The sequence below is a fragment of the Sphaerodactylus townsendi genome, linkage group LG13, assembly GCF_021028975.2.
Source record: "Sphaerodactylus townsendi isolate TG3544 linkage group LG13, MPM_Stown_v2.3, whole genome shotgun sequence".
Taxonomy (NCBI): domain Eukaryota; kingdom Metazoa; phylum Chordata; class Lepidosauria; order Squamata; family Sphaerodactylidae; genus Sphaerodactylus; species Sphaerodactylus townsendi.
In genome coordinates this window covers 43,633,173-43,660,896 of record NC_059437.1, presented here as the reverse complement: position 1 = coordinate 43,660,896, position 27,724 = coordinate 43,633,173, and the positions used below count along the sequence as shown (strand labels likewise).

The window sequence follows — 27,724 nt, the reverse complement described above, 5'->3', positions numbered from 1 at the left end:
CGTTCCCAAGGCTTGCGTATTGTGTCGCATTTCCTCTTGTCACCCCCCCCCTTCCTTCAGAGATGGTTTGCTCCAAGGAGCCTCTGGACGGGGCGTCATCCCCGCCTTCGCTCGTGATGGGAAGTGAGAAGGCGAAGAGATCTGAGGGGGAAACGGGCGGCTGAACGACGGTGGGTGAGCCGGGCCCCCGGGGCGGGGGGGATTCTTCAGGCCGTTGAATTTTAATACTTTATTTTCTCTTACTTCTCTTTCGTTTCAAATAATCGAGGCTGCGATCTGTTGTTCCCCCTCATCTGGCTTCTCCCTGAACCGACCGTGATAAAATAATAGGGTAGTACATGCAGCTGAATTATTTCACTCCAATAATAATTTGCACCTGTTGACTTTACTAACCTCTGTCTAAAGTGACACGATTCCTCAAGATATTAACCTATCTCAGACCCTTTATATAGGGGAAATCGTATATCTAATTTAGATATGACATTTCTCTTGTATAGAGGGTATGAGATACCAATTTCCCCTCCATACAGGGCATGAGATATCCTCTATATAGGGTATTACATACCCAATTTATATATGTATTTCTCCTAATTTAGATATGTAATTTCCACTATATAGAGGGTATAAGTTTTAATGCAGCCCATAACTTGAAAGATCATGTCACTTTAGACAGATGTTAGTAAGCCATTAGGTGCAAGTTATTATTGGATTGAGACTTCTCCCTGAAGCAGTCAGCTTGAGTCTTAACACGACGATATGCTTCACACACAAAACCTCAATTCACGTCGAAGAGCGGCATGTCAAGAAAACGAACCTCCAGCCCTGACTTGCTAGCTTTCCTGTGGGCAGGGAGTTTATATTCAGCATTATTTATTTTGTATGAGTGTTTGGGTTTTGATAAGCATAATGTGAGTTAACGAGCGCTTGATGGTATTTGTAGTTGTTTTACGTAGCTATTTGTATCTGCTTTTCTCAGAGAGACTTACAATATCATTCGACCCATTTCTTTATTATCCTCTCATCAACTGACCTCTGAGGTAAAATAGGGTGAGAGAGAGAAATGGATGCCAGGTCTCACTATATGTAATCCACCTTGAGCCCCAGTGAGAAAAGCAGACTATTAGATAGATAGATAGATAGATAGATAGATAGATAGATAGATAGATAGATAGATAGATAGATAGATAGATAGTATGTATGTATGTATGTATGTATGTATGTATGTATGTATGTATGTATGTATGTATGTATGTATGTATGTATGTATGTATGTCCCATGAACTTCCAGGCCAGAGCAGGGCTAAAAGGTTGGAAGCTGTGGCATGAGAGCGTGGTGAGTCATCTGTCAAAACAGGCACTGCTGATCATGACAGACTGACTCAGTTCAGGTAATCACGCTTAGTGTATGAGCACCTTGGGCATCGGATGACGTGAACTGCCTGACTCAGGAAAGCTTGTGCCAGAATAAATGTTGGTATCCTTGTAAGAGGCTCCTGGACTTGTGCTTTTGCCTTGCTGCTGCAGAGTTACATGGCTATCCCCTGACATTATTGAGATAAGGAAGCTTTGTGCATTCATGGGCACAGCCAGTGTGGAGCAGTAGACTTCGACCTGTTGTCTGAGACACTTGGATAGGTTATAAGTCCTTTTAAAAATGCCATGGTTGGCGGGGGAGGGTGCATCTTTTTGGAAGGGCATACCTCTGGTGGGCTGCTTTGAAAGCAAAGGCACCACTTTTCCTGGACTCTCTTCGCATGTACGCTGAGAAGATGCCAAAGGAAGGTCATTCCTGTTCCTGCTTTTCCTGTCACATTCTCCTCTGATGTCACATTCGTCCAACTTAACAGGTCCAAAGCTGCCACCTCAGGTTAAAAGGTGGCACCTGAGAAGCCTGGAAACCACTGGGTTGCAGCCTTGAGTTAGTGGAGGAAGTCAGTTCCCCACTAGGCCGTGAAGCTTGTTGGGTGGCACTGGGCCAGAAGCTCACTCGCAGCCTTATCGACCTTGCAGGGTGAACATAAGGATGAAATGGCCAAGTGGGGAGGTCACCAGTAAGCCGATGAGTTCAGGACAGGAGAAAAACTTGAATGTATACATCTGGATGAAGGGTTAGGGGTTAGGGTTACATACATTTTACACACATCCCTGCCTTAAACACAGGGTACAGGAATTACAATATATTTCCAAACGTAGTCTCTCGTAAAGCCTTCTGTCACCTTAGTTTTTGCATTCTAAAATCAATGGTGTTAGAATTCAGAAACATATCCCCCAAATCTTTTGGAATATTCTGCTTAGAAGTTTTCACTGCTTGCCCTTCCCTGCTTTCATTTATCTGCAGACTCTCTTGTCCAAATCTACTCCACCCTCAGTGATCCTGTTTCGTGGACCTTCTTGAAACTTTGCACCCTTAAAGATAACTATGAACAAACTGGCAGAGAGAGACAACAGTGCTGATCAGATCTATTTTATCTACTTATTGCTGTTAAACATGTTAGCTCCAGAGATACCAGAATGGTAAAAGGTCTGGAATCCATGGCCTACGAGGAGAGACTTTGGGAGTCGGGGATGTTTAGTTTGGTGAAGAGAAGGTTAATGAAAACATGATACTACTACTGTTATTGAATGTTTATGCTTCATTCCTATTTGTATTGACTGGCAAATAAGCCCCTTAAAATGAGTAACCCATTGCTCATTACTGGGGTTTTATATATTTTTTGCCATCAAGCTACATCTGACTTACTATGGCAACCCAGAGGGGATCTCAAGGTGAGAGACCAACAAAGGTGGTTTGCCATGCCTTCCTCTGCATAGTAGCCCTGGGATTCCTTGGTGTTCTCCCATTCAAATATTTTCCAGGGTTGACCCTGCTTAACTTCTGAGCTTTGATGAGTTCAGGCTAGTCTGGGTTACCCAGGTCAGTATCATTGGTTTTTTTGTGGCTTGCTTACAAGCAACTATGATTGTGGTCATTTTATGAACACAAATCCTTACCACATTGTAACTGTAGGACAACGTCTCCAAACGCTTCCAAAGAAGTGGAAGCATGCTTGCACAAGTACCTTTTTGTTTACCTTGGATTGAGGTTTGGTTACACAGAGTGCCTTCTTGGTCTGAGTGGTTTTTTCTCATTACCCTTGAGAGTTGGAGCTCTGTGTGTGTCAGGATCAGTTTACAAAGCCAGTAAGTATCCTTGTGAGTTAAATCGGGGGAGCTAAGCAAAATGCTTTCAGAGTACTGCTGCGGAGAGGTAGTTGGCACAGTTCAGTGCATCCAGTTGTCCTGAGACCAGGGTTAACCACGAACCCTGGATTTCACTCCATGATGACTTCATGTAGCTAAGGAATTATCTTTAAAAACTGCACGCAATTGTACAATGGTTAGAGGCATAGAGAGGAAGGCCAAGGGAAAAATATGACAGATGCTGGCAAAATACAAAAACAGGCAACTGATTCCCATAATAGCAAGATGTACATCACTTTCTGCTGTTAAATTATACAGAAGCCTGGTGACACCTTGAAGACTAACCCAAGTGTATTCTTGCATAAACTATTGCGAGTCAAGCTCTCTTCATCTAATGCAGGGGTCTGCAACCTGTGGCTCTCCAGATGTTCATGGACTACAATTCCCATCAGCCCCTGCCAGCATGGCCAATTGGCCCAAAACATATGGAGAGCCACAGATTGCAGACCCTTGATCTAATGCAAGAGTAACTTGGCTACTCCTCGTGAGTTGTTTTCTTTATGCGTGACGATGTAAAAATATCTTAAGGGTAGCTTGTTTCTTGGCTATTGAAATTAAAGTGTAAAAGAAATTCAGGGAAAGGCTGTGGAAATATATCCAACTTTTAAAAACCTTTGATCTTTGTCTACATCTTTCAGCAAACTGTTTTCTCCTAGGTTTTTTGTTGTTGTTGTTCAAGCTTTCCTGTTTGGTTATGAATGGTGGTTGAATGTGTAAAAGATTTGTTAAAAGTCCATGATAATTTAAGAGAGGGGAAGTTTTACAGAGGGTTTGAAGTAGCAGGGACTGTCCTGAAGAGAAGTGAGGGGGGAAATTGTGGGATCAAGTGGGGATTTTGAAAAACCACACCAGCTGAAACTTTTTTGAAAGCATTACATTTAAGCAAGACAGCTGAAATCAAGTATACTGTTTCTTCTGCTCGGTCAAATTTTAAAAAGCAAAAAAGGATAAAGATTTTAAATCAAAACATTTTGGTGGCATCAGTAGCAGCAGAAACAGATGCAGTTATAGATGTATTATTGTAAAGCCTGAAAGGTATCCAGCCTAACTTGCTATTGAATTGACAGGCTGGGCTTCACTGTTACTGATCTGTCCGTTCAATGCATATTGTGAAGTACTAGAGTTCAAGTGCAAGTTCACTGCAGAAAGCCTGCTGCTAAACAGACATCTTGAGATAGCAAACAGATGAGCTGGAAAAGGCACAGTTGTGACTTTGGCTCACTGGATTTAGTGTGTTTGTTCCCAAAACATAACTTATAGTTTCCCTTTTGCCTCTCATGCCTCCGGGCCACTGATCCAAAGGGCAGTATTTGACAAATACAAAGAAGGAAAGGAGAGAATCTGTTAAATAAGTTCTGTTGGTTTTTGGTTGAGGGGGAGAATCTTAACTGGCTGCCCTTCTTCGTGTATCTCTGTCCATTGTACCTATCTAAGTGTTAGTCAAACATTATTACTTTTATTGCGTTTGACTGTCCATCGCATGGGTTATAGCTGTTTCTGAAATGAAGAACTCGGTCAGGGTGTGAAGGACATCGATTTAACTTTGTTCTGCCATTGTTTTGCTTACATTCGCAGTATTAAAACAAAAGATTTGTAGCTGCAATAATGGCCGCTTATCCAAAAAGCTACAATCCTTTTGATGATGACGAAGACGACAGTTTGAAGCCAGTGAAGTGGAATGCCAGAAATGACGATGACCCTGCTGAAAGAGAGTGCAGGGAACCTGCTGATAAACAGAGGTATCTGCAGCAAGAAGTTCTGAGGCGATCCCAGGCCACTGTGGATAGCACTCATAGGTCACTCTCCCTTATTTATGAATCGGAACATGTTGGAGTAGACATGGCAGAGGTAAGCAAGAAATGGGACCTTCTTCAGTCTGCTTAATCAGTGTTCAGTCTGCTAAGACACCTCTCTACAGTTATTTCTTCTTCTTAAGATGCAAGCTTTGTGGCAAGTAGAACTACATATAATGTCTTCCAAGATGGTCTCGTTCAGAAATGGTGACATTTCTTTAGTGAGGGAACACCAACTAAAACAAAGTCTTCACCTACTGGCAGGAGGGCGTTCCAAAGTTTTGGTGTCATGACCCTTTTTTGGTTTGCTATCCATTCAGCCTTAGATGGTGGGAGGCACTCAAAGCAGGACCTCCAAAGATGACCAGAAAAGTTGGTAGGATCACATCAGAGAGGGATTACCCTGTCATGGATAACCCTGGCTTAAACCCAATTCCCACTTCTCACCAAGCTATAAGTCTCTAGAATGGCTCGTGCCCCTGTTCTTCCTTCCTTTTGTTTTTCCACATTGTAATCTGAAACAGATAAGCCCCATGGTATCAGAAACCTGCCCTTCCATATAACCTTGGAAAGTTCCTTGTATTCTGGTGTTGAGAAACATTTCTCAAGCAGAGAGGAAAAGCAGAATATTATCCTGAGTTTAGATTGTTTCTTAAACCTTTGAAATTAAAATAAGTATAATGTCATAAATTAAAACTGGTATAAATCATAGTGAAAGGATTTTATTAAAGCCCAAAGCACTGACATTGCCAGGAAAATTAAAGTAGACTTGGCCAGGTTTTTTTCCTGTCATTACTGTGGAGGAACTTAATTTAAACTCAGCTGCGGTGCTTCCTGAAGGCTCAAGGTACAGCCAGTAGGAACCTCCTTCTTCCCTATTAAACTCGTTGAGACCTTACTGAAAGAGCCATGGGTTCAAAGTAGAGGAATATACCCAGCAGTGCTACAATTTTTTTTAATATATAGTTTTAGTGCAGGACTACTGAACTGGTCAAATGTTCCACGCTGTGAGCTTTGAAATGCTACATTTAAGATGCATGAAATGTGTATACGTTTGGTGAAATTTCATGTTGGCCGTATCTTAGCTTCTGATCTCCTGCTATATCAATATTTAACCATTCAAATGAATGTTGTGGAAATGCAAAGGATCACCACTAAATCTCCCTACCTCCCATCTCAAGCGCTACATTGCAACTCGCTGAAGAACTCTGTAAATCCCTGTCCCTTCCAATTCAATATAAGAAGTGCAGGCCTTGAAGATTTTACTGTTTGGAAAACTCAATGTCCACCTCCCTTTCCTGTAGGAACTTACACGGCAGGGTGAGGCTTTGAAACGTAGCGAGCGAATGGTGGACAAGATGGAGCAGGATTTAAAAACAAGCCAGAGACACATCAACAGTATTAAGAGTATGTTTGGTGGCTTCGTAAATTACTTTAAAGCCAAGCCACCGGAGACCAAGCCTGAGCAGAACGGAGCCTCTGATTATCAAGCAAGCAACAGGTAAGTTACCTAAGTGGGCTTCTAGAGTAGATGCTAAAGGTATTAAATGGATTGAGACTCATAATTTTTTCCAGCCGTTATAATCAGAAGCACGACTTGTGCTCATCTACTCTCCTTTGTTCACTTTGAGCCAGTTAGTTGTGGGTTGCCATTCCATCCAAACCAGCAGACTCTTTGTTCATGCTTGCTGTCCAAACACAGACTTGAGAACCAGGATTGTTTGAATCTCGCTTCCAATCTAGGAAGACAGATTAACTGAACTGGGAAGTAACTAACTGTGGGTACCAAAGGAGAAAGAGATAAGAGGAGAAAACATTCAAGCCCAGGGTTAATTCTCGATCAGATATGATTTGCATGAATTGACCTAGTATAATGTAAATCCATCTTGAAGATTGAAAATTTAAGTGGAAGTGGTTGTGTGAGTCCCAGACTCAGATCTTTCTGTTATATTCAGCCCCTAGCTCTGCCTTAGATTGGGGAAAGATTTAAAACGTTTTTGAACACCAAGTGATTACCAAGGCACTTGATCCATTAACACCCATTGCCTATTTTCAGGGAGTCCAAAATATATTGTAATGGGTTTTCTAAATTAAGCTTTTATCTCGCTAATTTACTACTTCTAGAACAGCGTAGCCAACCTTTCTCTAAATTGAACCAAGGCAGATAATAATTTAAAAGACCCTGGTATTTTTGTAACTTAGAAGTATCCAACCTACGTGGATAGACATTTAAGTGGTTTCTTTGGATTCCAAGATTGAGAACGTTAATTCCCCCTTGTTCTGCATAGTGTCAGCAGTATGTGAAACTATCAACAACCCAGCTTCTAAAATGAAACTGAATGCTCATCTAATGCCTACTCTACATAGGCCAAAAACACTGGTGCAGGGCTGGTAAAAACACCGGTTGGGAGGAGAACTTCTCATGACCGCTGCCTCTGAAACGAGGCAGCACCGTGCTTTCTCCCCCCAACCAGTGGGAAAACGCTGTTTCTGTGACTCGCTAAACTAGTGAGTCTTTTTAGAAATAGCGTTTTGCACCCAGTACCAAGTGAACGGCACCGGGTTGGAGGCGCTGCTTTTAGGTGCCTCTGTTTTGTTTGTAAACTTACCTTCCCTTCACGTGTGGAGCTCTGGAGGGACAAGGGGACATGCCTCCTGCCCTCCCACCTTCATGGCATTGCCAAGGGTACGGGGGCTTGTCCCCTCATCCCTGCAGAGGTCCGCAGGGAAAGGATAGGGAAATTTACAAACAAAATGGAGGCGCCTCTGTGCAAAGGTGCCTCTGCGGGCTGCAGCAGCTCCAGGACCATCCGCACGGAAGCGTGCAAATGGTCCTGGGTCTCCACCGGCATAGGGTCTGCAACCTGCGGCTCTCCAAATGTTCATGGACTACAATTCCCATCAGCCCCTGCCACCATGGTCAATTGGCCATGGTGGCAGTGGCTGATGGAAATTGTAATCCATGAACATCTGGAGAGCCGCAGGTTGCAGACCCCTGGTTTATACCTATGGACCGTCGCTTCACAGACATATGCAGAACAGGCCTATGTTATGTTTTTCTTCTTTTCTTTTTTACCAAATTTACTTGTCCTATCAAGGAAGGTACAAGGAAAGAAACGGGAAATATTAATCCTTTCCCTCTCCTATCACTTTTTGGGAAAAGTTGCTGCCAGCCGCTGCCTGTGTAAATCCGTTCTCATTTGAGGGAGAACACACCTGGTTCTGCAGACTGATCCCCATCCCTAATGGGAGTTTCACTGTTCACTGTGCCAGGCCATTGAGAGGGAAACCTGTCCTGACTATGTGATTGCATTCTGTGTGTAAGCTCAAAGAAGTTCTGTTTCCCCCACAGATTTCAGCATCTGACATTCCACAGTATGTACCCACGATATAATTTTCTTTAGCAGAGTAGCAGTTCTCCATTGCAGTGGTCTTTGGGACTGCAATTTTGTGACCCGGCCTTGTTGAAGGAACCTCAAGGAAATTGTGGTTCTGGCTGCCATGATTTTCATTTTTACCCCTGACTCGATAGTAACAGGTTGATAATGAAACCCGAAGGAAAATAGACATTCAAATGCAAAAGCCATTGTTCTTGATGGAGGCCCCTTTTGATTTGCAGACAGACCTGTATGCAATGGTTTTCTCTATCCTCAGATTAAAAGAAGCCATGGCAGTCAGTAAGGAACAAGAGTCAAAGTACCAGGAGAGTCATCCAAACTTAAGGAAGCTGGATAATTCAGGTTTGTTAAATCTAGTTTATTGCATTCACTTGCAAGTAGTTTCTTTTGAGTATCATTTTTAAATATATATGTTTTCGATCTGTAGAAGACAGAAGTTGCTTGAGGACTGTGTTAGTCTTATGAGTCAGTACAGGATTCAGATCTCATGGGTGGGGTGGGGATTATTTATGCTGGTCCTGTATCTAACAGTGTATAGCCGTCGCACATGTGGAGATGAGGCCAGTATCTGTATATTGGTTCTACATTTACCAAAAAGCATCAATCAGTAACTGAAGCAATAAATCTCGATTACTGTGCAGTCGCGTATCATAAGCAGCCAAGAACACACGTTTGAGTTGAAATAGGATTTTTTTTAGACAAACTCAGTATTTTTCTGAACTCAATTATTGAACATGCCAATGACACAATTTAAGAGTGGTCTGTGATGCAGAAACTACTCTTCAAATATTCCATTTGAGAACAGTTTGAGCTTTTTGGATCAAGAACCAAACATAGCCCACATGCTGCATATTGAAATACCCTGGCGCTGATAAACAACTCAATATACTGAAGCCATAGGGGATAAAATTGACCTATTGCATGAGACTCTGTGGGGATTACAAGGCATGATTAATGATTGTTGGGTCTGAAAGAAAGAGCTGCAGTGTTCTTATAGACTTGCAAAGGGTTCCAGTAATACAATAAGAAGCCCGAATTATTGCCCCAGAACCAGACAGTTCTTCAAAACTCACACTAATGAAATCATCATTTTTAATATGTGTCTATTTTGTTTTAAAGATGTGTTTCTCTTTCTCCGCAGACGGCAGTTCCATAGAAGCCAGTTCAAATTCTTCAGTCCCAGCAGATAATTATCCCAAAAATCAATATCTGCGATCATACCATCAGAAAGTTGACAGCAATTTAGGTAAGACGCCTTCAGTTAACTCGTAGGCAACTCTCACTGGTTCTGTAAGCCTTTCCATTGGCTGAAAAGGATCATCCCAGTAGAAATGTTTGTGCACAGCAGTTTGCCAGTGTATTGTCAAAGGCTTTCATGGCCAGAATCACTAGTGTGTTGTGGGTTTTCCGGGTTGTATGGCCGTGTTCCAGTAGCATTCTCTCCTGACGTTTCAGAGAATCCTCTGAAGGTGCCAGCCACAGATGCAGGCAAAATGTCAGGAGAGAGTGCTACTGGAACACGGCCATACAACCCGGAAAACCCACAACACCCTAGTTCTGCCAGTCTTTGGAGTCTGGCAAGGCCTTTCTTGATTGTGTTTAAGCAGCAAAGGGTCATATTTGCTTGCCAGTCTGTTTTCTTGTGTTATGCCTGCTAGGCAGAAACAGGTTACATGTTTTTCTTACTCTCTTTGAAAAGCAGATGGTATGGCTGATAGAAAAAAAGATACTGTTGAAAGCTACATTCTCTCTCGCTCTCACTCACATGGCAAAAGGAAATATTTTGCTTATATTCTCTATAAAACTACTGCAAACTGAAGAGGGTGGGGAATAAAGACAAATGCTTTATCTCCCCGCCACCATCACCACAAATGGTAATAGCAAGCACTCAGGTTGAAGATTCTCAGAATGGATCTCGTTACTGATCTCCTAGATATTACATCTTATCTGTTTTGGTTGGATGTCTTTGTGTCTGATTCAAAAGAAAAAAGTGTAGAAGGATCTGGAAGATCAGTGGCTAGGTCTGTTCTGAGTTCTTTAAATTGAAAGCACATGGGGAGGAGACATAGGCAGTTTCTCTTAGTTCAGAGCTCAACAGAGCAATCCTCATGTAAGACGTGCACATGAAAAACTTCTGACCTGCGCCCTTCTGACCTTCGCCCTTCTGTACCTTGACTTGGTCCTTGGTTTGTTGGTCAATATTTTCATCCCAGATCGGCTCAAGTATCTGAAGTCTGCCAGGCTGAATAAAAAGGCTGAAAGAAAGAGTGTAGAGAGGAGAAATAGAAGAGAGAGCTTAGCGCATCTTGCCCACATGCACTGCATTTATTTAAAAATATACCCCTGTGTTTTAATCTTCCTGAACCCCACTTTGGAGGAGATTGAAGTGCAGTGTAGGGGACAGCTAAATGTACTGGCCAATGTGAGGCCGTGTTTGGCCCTCCACATGTCACTTCTACTTTAGGCTGGGTCTCTAGCAACGCTGGTATTGACAAGGGGAGTAACTACAGCAGGTTAGACTAGGGGTGATTCCCCACACTACATTCTGCAGAGCTCGACTTGCATCCGGCCGAAATTTTCTTCATGAATCTGACTTGCTGTTGTTCCACCCATCGGCCGAGCTGGATCTCCCTTAGGCGAGCTCAGAGGGTGGGATAGGGTGGGCACGCCTCTTCCTACTTCGCATTCTATTGGCTGCCACGAAAAGTTGGCACATGAGCCCGATTCGCTGTTAATCTGCACATTGCCGAGCTCGGCTCAACTTACCAGAGCTCAGTGGGCAGGCGCGACTCTTTGCGTCATCCGCTCCTCTGCCCCGATTGGTTCCCTTTCCCATGGCAGGAGACGTGAAATTCCTTTTTTTACGAGCATGTCGCAACGCCGGAGGAACTTTGTGACACCCTCGCGAAGTCGGGGCAGGTTTTGTGGCTGTTTCCAGAAATGGAATTGTGCTGAACAACCCGCTTATAATCTCTCTTGAGTGCCTTAAATTTATTTCTGCACTCCAGCGGAGACCTTTTGTGGCCCCTAATGCACATCTCCGCCGCAACCCTTTAAAAAAGATGGATGTTACGCTGGCATGTCTTGATTCTAATGGGGAGCTCAAGCTCACCCCAGATTTCAATCAAGTCCCTTGTCTCCCGGTCCCTCCAGGAAATGCCTCTCCCGACCCCTCTGCTACCTGAACCACTATCAGAGGAGGAAGCGGTAGTCTCACAATAGGTATCGATTGTAATTCAGCAAGGGATTTCGAAGCAGGGAAATGGCGAATTGCCGACCACCACCCTTCGAACATCCCTCCTGCAAGTAGGGAGGGAGGGATCTAGGCAGCAAGCATTAGTGATTGGTTGACAGACAATAGGCAGGTACAGTAGGGCGACGTGGAATCGATCGCTGGGCTGACACTCCGTGCACGACATGAGCAAATGGTCCCTTTTCAGATTTCGCTTTTCGGTGCAGCGATTTTCCAGCTGTACGCATGATCTTCATGGCCGATTATAATTGGCTTGCCGAAAATGCGCCGTGATTGGTTAAAGGGTAACTAAGCCCTGATTGGGCAGAGAAAGGAGTGACGCGATTGGCTGGAGGGGTGAGTTGAGTCGAGCTCAGCAGACTGTCCGCAGAAGCATGATCTCGACATGACTTCACGAAAAAGTACTCCCTCCCAGCAGGTTTGAGAAGATCCTGCTTAGGTGAGTCAAAGGAGAGTTGGACTTGGGTCGAGATCTGTGGCTGTGCGGACAACTGTGTCGAGCTCTTCTGGTAACGTGCTGTGCGGAATCACCCTAGGAGAGGCTGTCAGGGCACAGCAGCAGCTCTTCCTGGCTGTCCTGCCAGTCACTTGCTTGATCATAAAAGCTGTGTGAGGAAGGTTAATGTGTGCTGCTCCTTCCCTAAAAGAGAATGATCAAACAGCTGGGGTTGGCTTGGAAGAAGCAGTGTTCTCGGCTGTTTATGTTTATTCCAAAAAAACAGCCGCTCAAGGCAGCTTCTGCAATAGCCAATAATTCTTCCCTGCCTGATGACTGTAAAAAAGGATGTGTCGATATCTGAACGAATTTCAGAGGGATAGCGTGTCAGTTCATTATTGCAAAACAACAGAATCTGTAGCACTTCAGAGACAAATTTATTGTAGTGTAAGTGTTTGCAGGCTATTACCTGCCACCTAATTGGTTCTTTTAACTGCAGTGGCATTCAGAGAATAAAATTAGTAAACATTCCCTTCACCATCAGCTCCTTAATGGAGACTCTTGCAAGGCCCATTCTATTGTGAATTCACTTGCAAAAAATCCCTGGTGCTCCCTCTGTATTATAGCCACACTTTCTTAGTCCCTGTCCCCATTGTGGCTTACAATAGCTAAAAAATAACACACGTGACAACTAAAACAGTTTTAGTAGGGTCTCTATCTAAGCATGATGAAGGGGTGCTTGGCTGTTGTCTCTTCTCCCCCTGGGCTCAGCTAGGGCAGTGGGTATCTAGGAGAATAGGAGTTGTCAACTATAGCTGCATTTAGGTACTGTGTAAGGGTGACTCTTCTTTACTACCTTCTTGTAGATGAAATGTCCTCTGGGCTGGGCCGTCTGAAGAACCTAGCGCTTGGCTTGCAGTCCGAAATCGAGGACCAGGACGAGATCCTAGACCGCCTCACCACGAAAGTTGATCATCTAGACGTCAATATTAAAACCACGGACAAAAAAGTCAGACAGCTTTAAAGAGTGTTGGTCTCTGATTCCTGTATGAGGCTCGCTGGATCTTTATATCGACAGACATTGTCCTACTGTTTGAGAAAATGTCCGTTTTTAATGCTGGTAATATGACTGGGTATGCCTTGTGATTAAAATTATATCACCGAAAGTGCAATATAAGAGATTTAAACCGCCTTCTTTGATGTACCCATGGAGTGGAAAACCAGTAAACTAACACATGCATCTGATGTGCCGCTTGCCTTCCCCTCTCTGATCATTAATTTCATTTTGCCAGCTTTCAGTAGCATAGGAGTGCATTTATGGCCTCTTTCAAACAAGCGTTGCTGATGTTTCATTGTTCTTATGAAATGTAGATTTATTATTCATCTGTATTTCAACATTTGGGCACACCCGAGAGATGTTGAAATAACTTTCCTTGCATAGTGCGAACTGTGCCCACAGAAGCAGAGCCACAACAATTAGTGGATTTTATCGGCACGTTATCTCTCCATGTATTTGATGGTTGCCTCTGTGATCAAGCTGAAATTGGAAAATGAGATTTAGATCAAAAGGCATTAGTGTATTTTTAATCTTGTAATATTTTAAAGTAGATCTCCCCCATCCACTCCTGGGGGAATGACAGTTCCATCAAATTAGGTCCACCTGTCCAGTCAATATGTGCCCTTTGTTCATCCAACAAGGCTCTATAGTTTTGTGATAAGAGTATGTTTCAAAAGCACTAGTTAACATGGAATTTAAGGTTGTCCTGGGCATGGATCCTTGCTGGTTAACTGTAGTCACTTCCTGGATGACTCCCTATCCCATTAGTTCCAGGAAGTATTTCCCAGCAACTGCTTTGTAAGCACATGTTGCAATAAACCATGTCTTTCTCCCTCCCTTCCACTTGTTCTACATAATGGCCTCAGTGTTACATAATGGGAAAGCACAGCATTTAAACCATCCATGTTTAATGGGAACACATGCACAGCAGCATATACCATCTCTCGAGTTCCTGTGGTGGACCATAGTATAGTAAACTCTGGTAATTGCAATAATTAATATAATTGTTGCTGTCACAAAAGTCACCAGTTATCCGCTGGGCATCTCGAAGGCTCAATTAAAAGAGTATACTGCTAAGAACTTTTACATTGACCTCTGTCTTAACCCTCTATTAGTTCCTTGGAAACTTGGCAGAAGTCTCAGGGCTACAGTATCAAGACATCAGTTCCTCCTTCCAGTTACCATAGTTACTTCCTTTGTCTACCTCTCTTGTCATGGTCAAGGTTAAATTTCAGTGACTAGTCTCTGTAAGTTCTCTTAGCGATCTTAGGACATATGTGTTGTTTATCAATTAGTTATACTTGGGAAGGACAAGGGGAGGAGGGAATCTTTCAACATACATTAGTTTATTTGATTTTTCTTTCTTGCCATAGGAATGTAGATGGTTAGACTGGCAATTGCTGTAGCTTCTGATTTTTAAAATAATGTTGAGGGGAAGTAATAGCAAAGGAAACCTGCCTTCTCCCCCTCCCGCACCCCCACATGCCAATTACATTTGGTTTCTTTTGCCAACAGGCGGGCTGAGAAATCTGCAGTTTGGATGCTCTTTGCATCATAGTGGCAGCTATACTATAGAAAGCCTTTCTTCCCTTTTGGAATGTTCTGTGCTTAACACATACTGCAAGTCCCTTAGCTTTGTCCCGTTTTCCATATTTTGACATCGGAAAGAAAATCCCCCCTGCTAATTGGTCTTTCATGTTCTCTCGGCTTTCTCTGGGGTTGCTGCCCACTTTAGGGTTGTCTTACAGGGAGAGAGCAAAACTCTGCTTAGGCAAATGAAGCCCCTGCCTATATATATATATATTACTTTTAGTGACTACAGTTTCTTCATCTGCTGCTGTAGAAGGCAATGTAATGTGGCTAGAAGAAGAAACAAAGCTGTTTTGCAATACTGACTCAACTGTACAGCAAACTTTGTAAAAAACTCTTGTGAAAACCAGGATGTTGTCTATTTCCCTTCTTAAGGGTCATTTCAGATACTACTGGAGGCTTAGTTTTTGAACAACTTAATGTTTTGAACAATTTTTCTTTCAAGTAGCAAGTTGATAGGTGTATTTGGAAAGCATTTTATATTCAGCTTCTGATTCATTTCTTAGGTTAGAGCAAAGATTGGTTAAAAGATGCTCATGAGCCATGTCTGGTTTTTTTTCTGAATAAAATACATCATAGCTCCAGATTCAGAGAACAGTGAGAAGTGTAGAAGCCTATAGCCTGAGTGGGGGGAAAGAGTTCTAATATATCTGTGTGGAGTACATAGCCTTTATTGTAATTCTCATTGATGCGGTAAACTTGTGTTTGGACTGTATCACGTCATTTGAGGATTATATGACTGAATGTTCCTCCGTAATAGAGGAAAGAAAATCTCTGAATAGAAAACTACCATGTCAAGGATACGATTGTACTAGTTTGCTACTTGGAGGAACTTTTTAATTAAGGCTCATTCCGCACACGCAAAATAATGCACTTTCAAGCTGCTTTCACAACTGTTTTTGCCATTCCGCACAGCTTCAAAGAGCCCTGAAAGCAGCTTGAAAGTGCATTATTCTGCGTGTGCGGAATGAGCCTAAGATTCATTCATGATGGCCCCTGCTTGTAGTCTGAAGTGTTAACAGTCCACTTTAGTTTGGTGAGAAATTGCCCTATCTAGTGCTGTAAATGGAGTTGCTCATACATTGCATGGAATAAAAAACAATATTGACCAGCAAAGTTTATATCCGCACATGTATTGTATTTGTTGCTTATATAGAATACAGTCTTTCCATCTCTGTTGTTGCACAGTCTGCATTTCAATAAACCTTGCTCAGGAATTCCAAACACACATGCCTTCTTACTCCATAATTGGTGTGGAGAAGAGATTGCGCAGTGGCATTGCTTATCAGGTAATGCCTTCGCGTGTGAGCTGCTGGCAATCAAAACAGTTTGTCATCTGGAGCTGATAGGCTACATTGTTAAGGTTGTTCTCATGCACTGAAGAGCTGCAGTTCCTCAGAATACCCTTATAAAAGCCCTGGAGCTGTATAACAAGGTTAAACTGGAATAAAAATCATTCAGGCATTGCGGCTGATCCTTTTGGGGACTTCTGCAGATTTGCAGTGGGAATCAACTGCGCTGACATGTTGATAACTCCGCGCTCGTTTTTTCCTTGGAAAAGTACATTTCATGGGTTGAACCACTGCCTAGTTAATTTACTCCTCCGCTGACTTCTGTTCAGTCTGAAGTTTCCTGTGAATTCTTGGTGAACGTATTAGTGCATTCATTTTTTTTCTCTTTTTTTTTGGATTGCAAAAGTGTGCTTCTGTAAAGGAGAGGCTGAATTTCATAACTCAGCATAGGCCTTTCAGCCTTGGAAAGCAGCTGACACTTAAATTCTTGGTTGATGATGAAGGCTTTTTCTCCATCATTCTGAAGTATACATTCTTGTGATAGGGATGTTGAAGTGACTGAAACTTTTATTGTTAGCTAACTTCTGTCTTTGGGTCAACTTCTAAGCTAACCCATTTCTTTTTAATTACAAGCTGTCTGAAATGCACATTTGGAGTTTGAAGCAGCATTGAACATCCTTTGGACAGTTAGAAGCTTAATAAAGATGCTTTGTTCATTAAGAGTGTCCGCCTTTGTCTTGCTGTCTTGCTAATGCTGAGAATTGCTCAAGAAATAGTTATGGAGATGGCCCGTCTCCTCTCAATAACAATATTGTTGTTGCAATAAACAATGTGTGCGTGTGGAACTGGGAATGTTTCTTGCGGAAGCTGAGGCAGTTGGCTGGCTAGTCTGAGAAAGAATCTCCTATAAACAGATTACAAATTTCTGCCTTCCCTCTCCCCACTGCCTGCTGGAAAGAGTTATAGGCAGGTTATGGAGGTGGGTAGCAGTAGGGATGAAGCACATTGGGCATTCTTTGGGAACAGAAACGGAAGTGCCCCACTTTTTATGTGATTTAAATGGGCTAGTTAATTGTTCAACTGTGCTCCTTGGTGGTAAGCGAATTGCAGGCATTTGAGGACAGCCCTGTTTTCTCTAGCAGTCACAACATGTACAGTTCTAGCACCACTGTGAACACTTTGTTTGTTTATACTCCTTCCTCTCAGGGAAACCCTACTGGGCCACCTTAAGTCAGCAGCAACTCGACAGCACTTTACACACACACGCACTCAGCCATAGGCTTCTGAGGTAGCTTCCAGATAAACTGATGAAATCACAGCCCCATACATCCAGTAAAGAGCCAATGTGGTGTGGTTAAGCGTATATGGATTCTAATCTGGAGAACCAGGTTTGATTCCCCACTCCTCCCGGAGTGTCGGGGGCTTATCTGCTGAACCAGATGTGTTTCCGCACTCCTGCATTCTTGCTGGGGGATCTTGGGCTGCTCACCAGAACTCTGTCAGCCCCACTTACCTGACAAGGTGTCTGTTGTGGGGAGAGAAAGGGCTTGTAAGCCACCTTGAGTCTCCTCACAAGAGATAAAGGTGGGGTATAAATCCAACTATTCTTCTAAATTACAAGATTTGCAAGCAAAAATGATATCAGTGCTTCATGGTTCCCATTTTTATCATATTCGACACAAATAATTCTGGTTTTAAAGTGAAGTTAAGTTTATGAATCTTCTTCATTTATTCTATAATCTGTCCAACATTTATGAATCTTTCTACATGACCACCATACCTGGTAAAATGAACCAATTGCCTGAAAACATTTCTAACATTTAGAAGAGGTTCCTTTACAAATCTTTGCTAATTTATTTGGTGTGATATAAGTTCTATAAAAATTGTAATAAAAATTCTCCTTTAAATTTGTGGCTAATGTAAATTTGATACTTTTAGTCCAAGTTCTTACCCAGTTTTCTACGAAAATATTACGTCCCAGGTTCTGGGTCCATTTACTGTGATTCTGTTGATGGGAGGCCTGCAGTAAAACTTAAAGATGCTTTCATAAGCTGAACCCAAAACTTGCATTTTCACCTTTATTGGATAAACACATTTTCTGCAGGCTCTCCCAGATATAGAAATTGTTGTTCTATGTGTGTTTGTATAAAATATATGGTACTTTGCATATTTTTAATGCTAATCTTGCTTTTAACCTAAAGGGGTTCCAAAATAGTCCCAGGAAATAAATCTTTTATGTCATTAAGTTTTAATATAAATGTTTGCTGGATCCAGACATGATGGAGGGACAGCTAGGTGCTTCCTGCCTTCCCTCTGGACCTACTAACGGTGGCTGGAAGGAACCAAGAGATAGATGGGCTCTCAGTCTGGAGAAAGGATGAGGTGTGTTTGTGTGTGTGTGTTGCTCCCTCGATGTGCCATGGTCACACTAATTTGTTCCTGATGTAATCTTTGGTTTCCACAAAGTTGTTGCTGATTTCCCCTTCCTTCCCTCCCTCCCTTTTTTTGTATGCCTGCAAAACCAAATTAGCCTATGATGAAGTAAGAATTAGGATGAGATGGAGAACTAGTTAGGAAGGAAGCAGTTGGTGCAGAAGAAAAGGCATGATGCGAAAAAAGACTGATAACATGAAGCAATTAAAGGCAGTGTTGTGACATGGTACGCGTTTGCAACTCAGCAGAAAAAAATAAAGAGCAAAATCAGTTCCCCCACATGCACATATCTTCCCAATGCTTTACATAAGCCTCATGGGGTGCGGGGGGTGGGGGGTGGGGGGGGGGAGGACAGATGGATTCTGAAGCGTGTAAGCAAACTGACAAACACCAAGCAGAATTCTGTAGGGACTTGAAGTGAACATGCCTGTGACAACCAACTTTGCTTATAAACTGGATGAGGTGGAAGCTAACCATTTGTGCTAAATGGTTCCCAGTGGAGTTCCGGATCGTCTTCAAGGTGTTGGTGATGACCTTTAAGGCCTTACGCGGCATGGGGCCCTCATACCTATGGGACCGCATCACCCCCTATGTCCCAAATAGGCCGCTGCGTTCGGCAGCGATAGAGCTACTGGAGATCCCTGGCCCTGCGATGGTGCGGCTGGCCTCGACCCGGGCCAGGGCCTTTACGGCCCTGGCCCCTGCCTGGTGGAATGCTCTACCTCCAGCTGTCCGGGCCCTGCGGGACCTTGATGAGTTCCGCAGGGCCTGTAAGACTGAGCTATTCCACCGGGCCTTTGGGGGGGCTGGCCGCGGTTTTATCACCCCCCACTGAAGCTGTCGGTTACCATCTAGTCGGGCCCTGGCTTCCATCTTGGGTCGACTTACCCCCTCCCTTTATTGGCCTGTGGATCGGGCGCTTGATATTTTGATATTTTGATATCTTGATATTTTAATTAATATACAATCGAAGCTGTATTAAGTTTTATAGTTTTAAGTCTTATATTTTAATGAATTGAGTTGCACCTTTGTATTGATATGTTTTACTGATTGCTGTTGAATGTGCAACTATTCTGTGAGCCGCCTCGAGCCCTTTGGGGGTGAGGCGGCTTATAAATCACATAATAAATAAATAAAATAAATAAATAAATGCACTTCATATACTTTTGAAGTATATACTTCGTATACTTTAAACTACTCTGCAATCCTCCGGTTCTGTTCTGGGAGGATGAGAACCCAGAGAAAAAGAAGTAGCCTCTTCTTTGTCAGGACATTGACAGAAACATTACTAAAGTTTTTTAACTGGGTCTTGATTACTGAAGGCTGCTTTGGAAGACAGTATTTTGGGTTGAAAAGTAGGCTAAAAGTATACATGCACGCACACACACGCGCGCGCGCATATAGGGGGCTACTAGTTGGCTCCAAAGAATCTGATGACTTATGTTGAAAACTATGGACAGATCTAAGAGGATTAGCAGGGTCATACACTCCACCCAATCTCCCCCTTTCCAGACATAAGGCATTTACCAGAGGTGCTAAAGCAATTCAAGTCCCCAAATCCTGACTGAAATGGGTCCAGAAGATCAAGGTTTGAATGGCTACTATTGTCTTCTTGCCTTACTTTAAAAAAAAAGAAAGAAAAAAGAGCAAGGTATGACTGTCGGTAAGTAGTTATTAACCCTGCAATGCTAGGCAGAATTATTTTAGATTGTTTAGAGTAGAGGAACTCCACACAGAGTAACTTTAACCCCCCCCCCCCGCACGTTTCAAAGAAGAAAATGCAATACTGTTTGCCCCTCTCCTATTCTCATTCTGAAAATTGTGCCTTCAATTCCAGCCCCCCTCCACCACACATTGCTGATGGCTCTATTCTGTTTCATGGTGTATCTGCTTCCTCTACAATAGCCTGTCTTGAATGGTTTTAAAAGCCAAGATAGTGTTTGTCCTTTTGTTTTTAGGTATATCCCAAAGGAACAATAGTCAAACAATATGCTTGTCGTTGTTCAAAATATATGTTAGTAACTGTAGAGTAGGAAATCTAGGCTGTGTATTTTATGGTGATGTTTCTTTGAAGAGATGTGTGATTTTACCCTAAAAAGTATCTCCTTTTTCTGAGCAGGTGCAAAAAACCCCAGGTCCTTATATTGCACTTCCCTCATGGAAATCCAACATCATAGGTTGGATTCTGTGTATCTGTTTCACTAGAGTGGGGCTTTTCTCCAGATTGCCTTCCCCTGATTCAAAAGACACTCTTGTGCGAGAGGGATGCATTTGCAGGCTCCAAGTCCCTGTGTAAAATAAATAAATAATCTGGCCCTCATTGTTCATACATTTATATGCAAAGACTGTAAGGATCAAAGGAAAGCTCTTCTCTACTCGGAAAAGTGGCTTCTACAGGTGATGCGGGGGGGGGGGGGGGTTGAACCCTTTGAGGAAGGCATTCTCCAAAAACAAAAATAGCAATGATGATTTGGCAGGGGTGGGTAACAAAGAACAGGGACTATTCATGGTAAAAGGGGACAGTTGGAATGCAGGTTACGGCAGGGATGGGTTCTTTGCAGTACAGCATTTTAGGAATCTAATTGTTTGTCTAAGTGATGAATGGAATTAATGCAAGCATCTAACTATGCCTCTTTTGTTAAGACTCACTTTACTACCCCTGGCCTTGAAATCTGAACAACGACGATGCAGTATGCTTCCATGGCCTTTCCAATCTGCAAGCCATAAATAATCCGTTGGCATCGGAAATCCACATAAATCTAGAGAAGTCTGTGGTTTGTGAAAAGCCAACCAAGTATGGAACCATGTCATTTCAGAAACCTCATAAATGGACTGAATTATACGCTGAGGTAAACTTCAGCCAAGATCCTGTCCAACCATGAACCAAGGACTCTCTTCCCCTAATTTTTTTTCATATTATATACACTAGTTAGAATTAGCTGAGAGGAAAGTTTTAATTACTGGTACTGCTGTATCCCATCCAGTGAACATCCACTTAAATCACCCCTTTTTTTAAAAAAATGAGCCGGGCAATATGCAAACTCTTGTGGCCACTTTTTTAGTAACAGACCTATAAAACGTTGCATTCAGGTGTCATGATAAATCATGGCTTGATCAAACTCTGATTAATTGTGACATCCAAATGCAAATGTTCCAGCAAACCAGGGTTTAGTCATTGCTACCCAAGTGATATTTCAGATTAGGGGTTCAGATCTCCAATTCAGCCTCGGAATTATAAACAGAGTGCCAAACACACATAGGGTTTTTTTTTTCCAATAAGCAACTCAAGATCACAAAATATTCAGCATAATTGTGAGATCTTCAAAAGACTCTTTCAGGCTTCAGGATAAAATGACATTAACTGGACAATTAAGTTAGACCATGATGGGTACAAAGAAGATTTTCAAGTTGTACCCAAGTCTACTGGGATAGAGACACATGGGCATCTCTCCCTTGAAACAGCAGTGGCGTAGTGGTTAAGAGCAGGTGTACTCTAATCTGGAGGAACCGAGTTTGATTCCCTGCTCTGCCACCTGAGCTGTGGAGGCTTATCTGGGGAATTCAGGTTAGCCTGTGCACTCCAACACTCGCCCGTTGGGTGACCTTGGGCTAGTCACAGTTCTTCTGAGCTCTCTCAGCCCCACCTACCTCACAGAGTGTTTGTTGTGAGGGGGGAAGGGAAGGGAGTTTGTAAGCCATTTGGGGCTCCTTACAGGAGAGAAAGGGGGATATAAATCCAACTCTTCTTCTTATAGGTTGGATGGATTTTTTCCACGTCATGTTGCTTGGCTTTAAGCAGCTGGCTATATACTCTTGCCATTTCTCCCTCCCTTTTATTATCTTTCCCCATTATTTGTCCATGACAAACAACCAGCATTGTAGATTGCATGTTGGATGGCTACCAATGGGTAATGATCTGGAGAAGGTTTTTTTTCTGCCAAGTCACATCTGACTTAGGGCAGGATTTTCAGACATTCTGAGGTGGTTTGCCGTTGTTTTCTCCATGTCATAACCCTGGTATTCCTTTGAGGTCTCTTTTCCAATACTTGTGTGGATTGGCTCTGTTTAGCTTCTGAGTTCTGAGGCCGAAAAAATGAAATGCACAGATAATAGATAGGTGACTCCTGGCTTGATAATAGTACATATGAAAAAGAACTGGGACCATTAGAGCCCCATCCAAAGTGGGGGAGAGGGGTGAATGGGGTGCGCTGGCCGTATCAGTGGATTCGCACTTCCCAAAGTACTTGTTCTGTCAAAGGAGTGTGATCCCATTGGTATGTGGCCGCAGCCCACACTCGGATGCCATGCCAGTGTCCCAGCACTCCTAGGATGGTAATTCTGACTTAAGCCAACCTTTTGGCTGGCATAAGTCCATTGCGGGCCATTGAGGCTTCTCAGCAACAGGAAATCTGTTGGACTTTGTGAGACTCCCCCAGTTGCCAGGAAGTTTCTTTGAGAGTGGTGGGGCAGCTGCTCATTGGTCCTGCCACCCACTGCCTTCACTGTGGATGGGGCTGCCATACTGAACATGAGTCAGCAGTGTAATGTGGCAGCCAAGAAAGCAAATGCAATTTCTGGGTGCACCAATAGGAGTATAGTGCCTAGATCAAGGGACGTAATAGTAACACACTATTCTGCACTGGTCAAAACTCACTTGGAATACTGTGTCCAGTTCTGGGCACCGCAATTCAAGAAACATATTGACAAGCTGGAACAGATCCAGAGGAGGGCGACCGAAATGGTAAAAGGTCCAGATTCCATGCCCTATGAGGCGTGGCTTAGGGAGCTAGGTATGTTTAGTCTGCAGAATAAGACTGAGGGGGGAATATGACAGCCATGTTTAAATATTTGAAGGGATGTCATGTTGAAGATGGAGCGAGCTTGTTTTCTGCTGCTCCAGAGACAAGGACCAGGAGTAATGGGTTCAAGGTACAGGAAAAAGAGACTCCACCCAAATATTAGGAAGAACTTCCTGACAGTAAGGGGTGTTTGACAGTGGAATACGCGGCCCCAAAGTGCGGTGGAATCTCCTTAGAAGGTTTTTCAACAGAGGCTGGATGGCCGTCTGTCAGGAGTGCTTTGACTTCCTGCATGGCAGGGGTTGGGCTGCCGCTTAATGGCCCTTAGGGTCTCTTCCAACTCTATGATCCTATGATTCTATCTCAGTGGTGGCAAACCTATGGCACTGGTGCCAGAGGTGGCACTCAGAGCCCTCTCTGTGGACACGTGCAAACAGAGTGCCCCCCCCCCCTCTAGTCTGGCCTGGGCCACTGGGCTCGATTATTAGCATTAAACCTAAGACCTAGTTTTGGGAAAGCAGTGTAGGTAACCCTGTTAAATGCTGTTAAACCCCACTGATTTTCATGTGAAGAACTAAAGTGTGATCATTTACCTAGTAGTAACCTTGGTTGCTGGCAACGAGGCTTGCTTCCAAGTAAACCCTCCTAGGGTCATTATTCACCTGTTGGAAGAGTTGCATGGTTGCTTCAAAGCAAAGCCACCGACTACCACCAAGCTTACTCCTGACTAACGCACGCTTCGGAGCCAACTGTTTTTTCTAAACTAAAACCTCAGTATACAGATTAAATTGCCGTGTTGGCACTTTGCAATAAATAAGTGGGTTTTGGGTTGCAATTTGGGCACTCTGTCTCGAAAAGGTTCGCCATCACTGTTCTATCTGATGAGATTAGGCTAGCCTGGGATATCCAGGTCAGGGCAATCGTCAGAGTATTGCATGCCTATGTGTGTCATCATCAATGAAAAGCATTATAATTTGTGCATGGCATTTAAAGATATATATGCATCATGTAGATATGTGGGAGATGTCAGGCAAAACAATTTGTGTATTTACACTATAAACCAGGAATTTGGTTTTTACCAGTTTGGTTGCCTTGGAATCTCCCCATCAGCTCTGGAGTTTATAGTTTTGCTGAGCTAAAGGCTGCTTCAAATTGCCAAAAACCGAAGTTGTGTAATGCTGTTTTATCAGCTCCAACCAAAATATCATAGAACTGGGTACAAGCTTTCAACTTCTACAGAACTCTTCATCAGACTGGATGTTCATTAGAGAGGGGATTGTCCAGAGTAATGTTCATTAGAGGAGGGGATTGTCCAGTTTCCAAAATCTAGGTCCCCTCACGGAACTGTAAATCATAGGAACTGAGATAAGGGAATCCACAAAAATGCTTTAAGCTTGCCATGTAGATATGCTCAATTGTAACTTGGCAGCACTTTCCTCCATAAAAGTGCCATGCCATGCCTAAACAAAAGCGTATTCCAAAACAGTCCAGAGTCAGGGCAAGCAAAGGCAGTCCAGAGTCAAGGCACAGGCAGGTCCAGAGTCAAGGCACAGGCAGGAGGCCAGGCAGGCAGAGAGCTAGAAGTCAGAAGAAGACCATGCACATGGAGCTTACCAAGAAGTACATTTGTTACAACCAGCCAGAGCCAGAGTTTATAGAAAGTCCTGACTCCTGTCTAATGAGGCTGGGATCCTGCAGGAGCTCAGCCCTCCTCAGTCGCAGATGCATCCATCTAGCACAATCTTCTGCCATATCTTGCAGCTATGTGAGCACTTTGACTCTGCAGATGTAGCCTCTGCCTTTGCCTCCTTTGAACAGCTGGCTCAGTACTGGGCTCTTCTGAGATTCCTGAAGGCTCTCCCAGCTGCACAGCATCAGGCTCTGCCTGAGCTGCAAGGAAGGGCTTGGAACTGGCTCTGCTGCCTGCATTTCCTCATGAGGAGCCAGTGCACAGTGTCTTCAGGCTCTGCATCAGAGTCCCCGGTGCTCAGGCGCTGGCTCATAACACCCTCTCTATTATTATTTTCTACCAGTGGGGGAACCCCGTTTTTGTTCTGTTTGGCATTCTCTTTTTTATTCTCCTTTCTGGAGTGATTAAGAGCAGATGGATTCTAATTTGGAGAACCGGGCTTGATTAATCACTCCTACACTTGAGTGGTAGAGGCTTATCTGGTGAACCAGATGTGTTTCTGCACTCCTACATTCCTGCTGGGTGACCTTGGGCTAGTCACAGTTCTCTCGGAACTCTCTCAGCCCCACCTACCTCACAAGGTGTTCGTTGTGGGGAGAGGAAGGGAAAGGCACTTGTAAGCCACCTTGAATCTCCTTACAGGAGAGAAAGGTGGGGTATAAATTCAAACTTTTCTTCTTATACATAAGTTGGTTTTTAATGGTTTTTACTGTTCACCACCTTGAGAACCCAACACTGGATAGAAAGGCAGCATACATGTGTTTCAAACAAATAAACATACGTAAATTACCCCAATGATGTTAAAGCTGAAATTTAGCAAAGTTTTTTTTTCATGTAGAGACCCCTTATAATCTGAGAGCCCAGAAATGTGGTTTTCTTTTTTGAATAAGTTAAGGTCTGAACACAGACAAAGAGATCTCCATGGCCCCTTAAATATTAACAATTGAATTGTGCAGCTTAATCCCCTTTACCTAGAACTGAATCCCTTTGAGTTTAATGAAATTTACTGCCACATCCATAGAGCTGCAACCTTACTGGTTTTTACGAACTACTATTTCTCTCCTTGTCAGTTTGATTAGGAAAGATGGCATAGATGCACCTAGAGTGCAAGGAATGCACTTTACCTGCTAGAGGTTCGTAGTTCAATCCCTGATATCTCTGGTAGTTACTGCCAGTCAAGAGTAGCACTACTGGGTTAGCTAAACCATTGGCAGGGCATATTACAAGGCAGCTTCATATATTTGCTTTGGGTGTGTATACCTGAGATCACCTAATACAAACAAGTTACAGAGGCAAATGTTAATGCAGTGCATTTTGATTCCCCAGATCAGCATGACTGCATAATAAAAGGAGCTCTGTGTGCTCTAAAGTCCTACGGGGTGGCCATGTTAATCTTTTGTTGCAGCAAAAACAACAGAGACTTGTGGCACCAGAAAGAATAACTGATTGATTGCAACATTAATTTCAATGGAATCTGCTATTTATATTTAACATGAACGATTGGTGCAAGGAGATGCTATGAGGGAGGGCAGAAAGTCTCAGGTTGCTGCATGGTCTCAATTAAAAAGATCTCACATAACCAGTTTTGGGAAAGACCTCTTTCCTTCCTAAGACTGTGGAGAGCTACTGTTCAGTCAGATGTGTCTGAGGAATGGGAACCACCATAAATTGTCATACCACAATGCATGTTTACTCATATGCAGGTTCCACAGGTCATAATGGAATTTACTTCCAAGTAAACATGCATCAGATTGTAAACTTTAAGGTGCTAATGACTGTCTCGTTTTTGACAAATGTTATACTGCTGTTCCTCCGAGGCTCTTAGGGGCAGCATACATGAAATTTCCCCCTCTTTCACTTGATTCTCACATCAACCCTGCGAGGGAAGATGAGATGAATGTCCAATCTAGTGTGAAATTAGAACCCAGGTCTCCCCATTCTTCACATAACCAGGCTTGCTTGTCATTATTCCACAGCTTCACTTACAATTCACAAAACAGTACTGAGCGTTATATTTTAAGGGCCGCCAACAAATAACAATGCGAGTTGGGTTTCTAACAGAACTGCCAGCTGCCTGAAGAAAAAAAGTCCCAACCCTTCAAACAGGCGCTTAAGGGAATGTTTTTCCAGGTGATGTCATTTATTCCCATGCCAGGAAAAGCTTCACCTGCCCGTTAAACCTGTTTTAAAAGGAAATGACATCTCTTTCCCAGCCTTGCAGGCCAGTTGGAAACCACAGTCTGTGACCCAAGAAACCTACAGTAGATTGTGTCATTGAGGGGAAGAGCATAAAAAAAGAGGGGTGGCAAATATACTGGAGAGAAGTGTTGCAATATCAAGTGCTGCAAATACTTCTTTAATGAATCAAAAGGAGCAACAAGGCAAGGCTCCCGTCCCAATTGAACCAATGGGGCAGAGGATGAGAGGAATTGTGCGTGCGTGTGGGGAGGTCGCGCTCAGCTACCAGCCTCTGACGCGGAAGAACACATGAACGTTTTCTTCCGAAGAAAGCTGGGAAAAAATTATGCTGTCTTAGGCAGCCCTATCAAATCCCCTCCAGAAAGGCTTCCAGTGTGTATATGCGAGGGAAACATCTGAAGGACGGACTTCTAAGAATGAAACAATTGACTTGGGAAGGGACTATTTCTTAGAAGACCCTGCCTCTTTTTTTTCCCCTGAGGAGCGGAGTGATCTCCACTGTAGAGTGATGGGGTCCGGGAGATGAGGCAGAAAAGGGAGCCGG

At 43.3% G+C, this 27,724-nt stretch overlaps 1 protein-coding gene across 1 annotated transcript; it reads left to right on the top strand.

The window, feature by feature from the left end:
* Window positions 1-40: 40 nt before the first annotated feature.
* On the top strand, window positions 41-15,612 carry SNAP29 (synaptosome associated protein 29). Its single transcript, XM_048513642.1, has 6 exons — window positions 41-174; window positions 4,816-5,088; window positions 6,338-6,534; window positions 8,688-8,773; window positions 9,573-9,677; window positions 12,987-15,612. Exons 2-6 carry the CDS (start codon window positions 4,846-4,848, stop codon window positions 13,142-13,144), a joined length of 789 nt encoding a protein of 262 aa, XP_048369599.1. The 5' UTR covers window positions 41-174; window positions 4,816-4,845; the 3' UTR covers window positions 13,145-15,612.
* The last annotated feature ends 12,112 nt before the right edge of the window (window positions 15,613-27,724 follow it).

Bases quoted from the DNA above. Each gene is read 5' to 3' on its own strand.
- SNAP29 (XM_048513642.1), top strand. From the start codon at position 4,846: ATGGCCGCTTATCCAAAAAGCTACAATCCTTTTGATGATGACGAAGAC. The intron at 6,535-8,687 runs GTAAGTTACCTA...CTCTATCCTCAG, and splicing joins GATTATCAAGCAAGCAACAG to ATTAAAAGAAGCCATGGCAG. The intron at 9,678-12,986 runs GTAAGACGCCTT...ACCTTCTTGTAG, and splicing joins GAAAGTTGACAGCAATTTAG to ATGAAATGTCCTCTGGGCTG.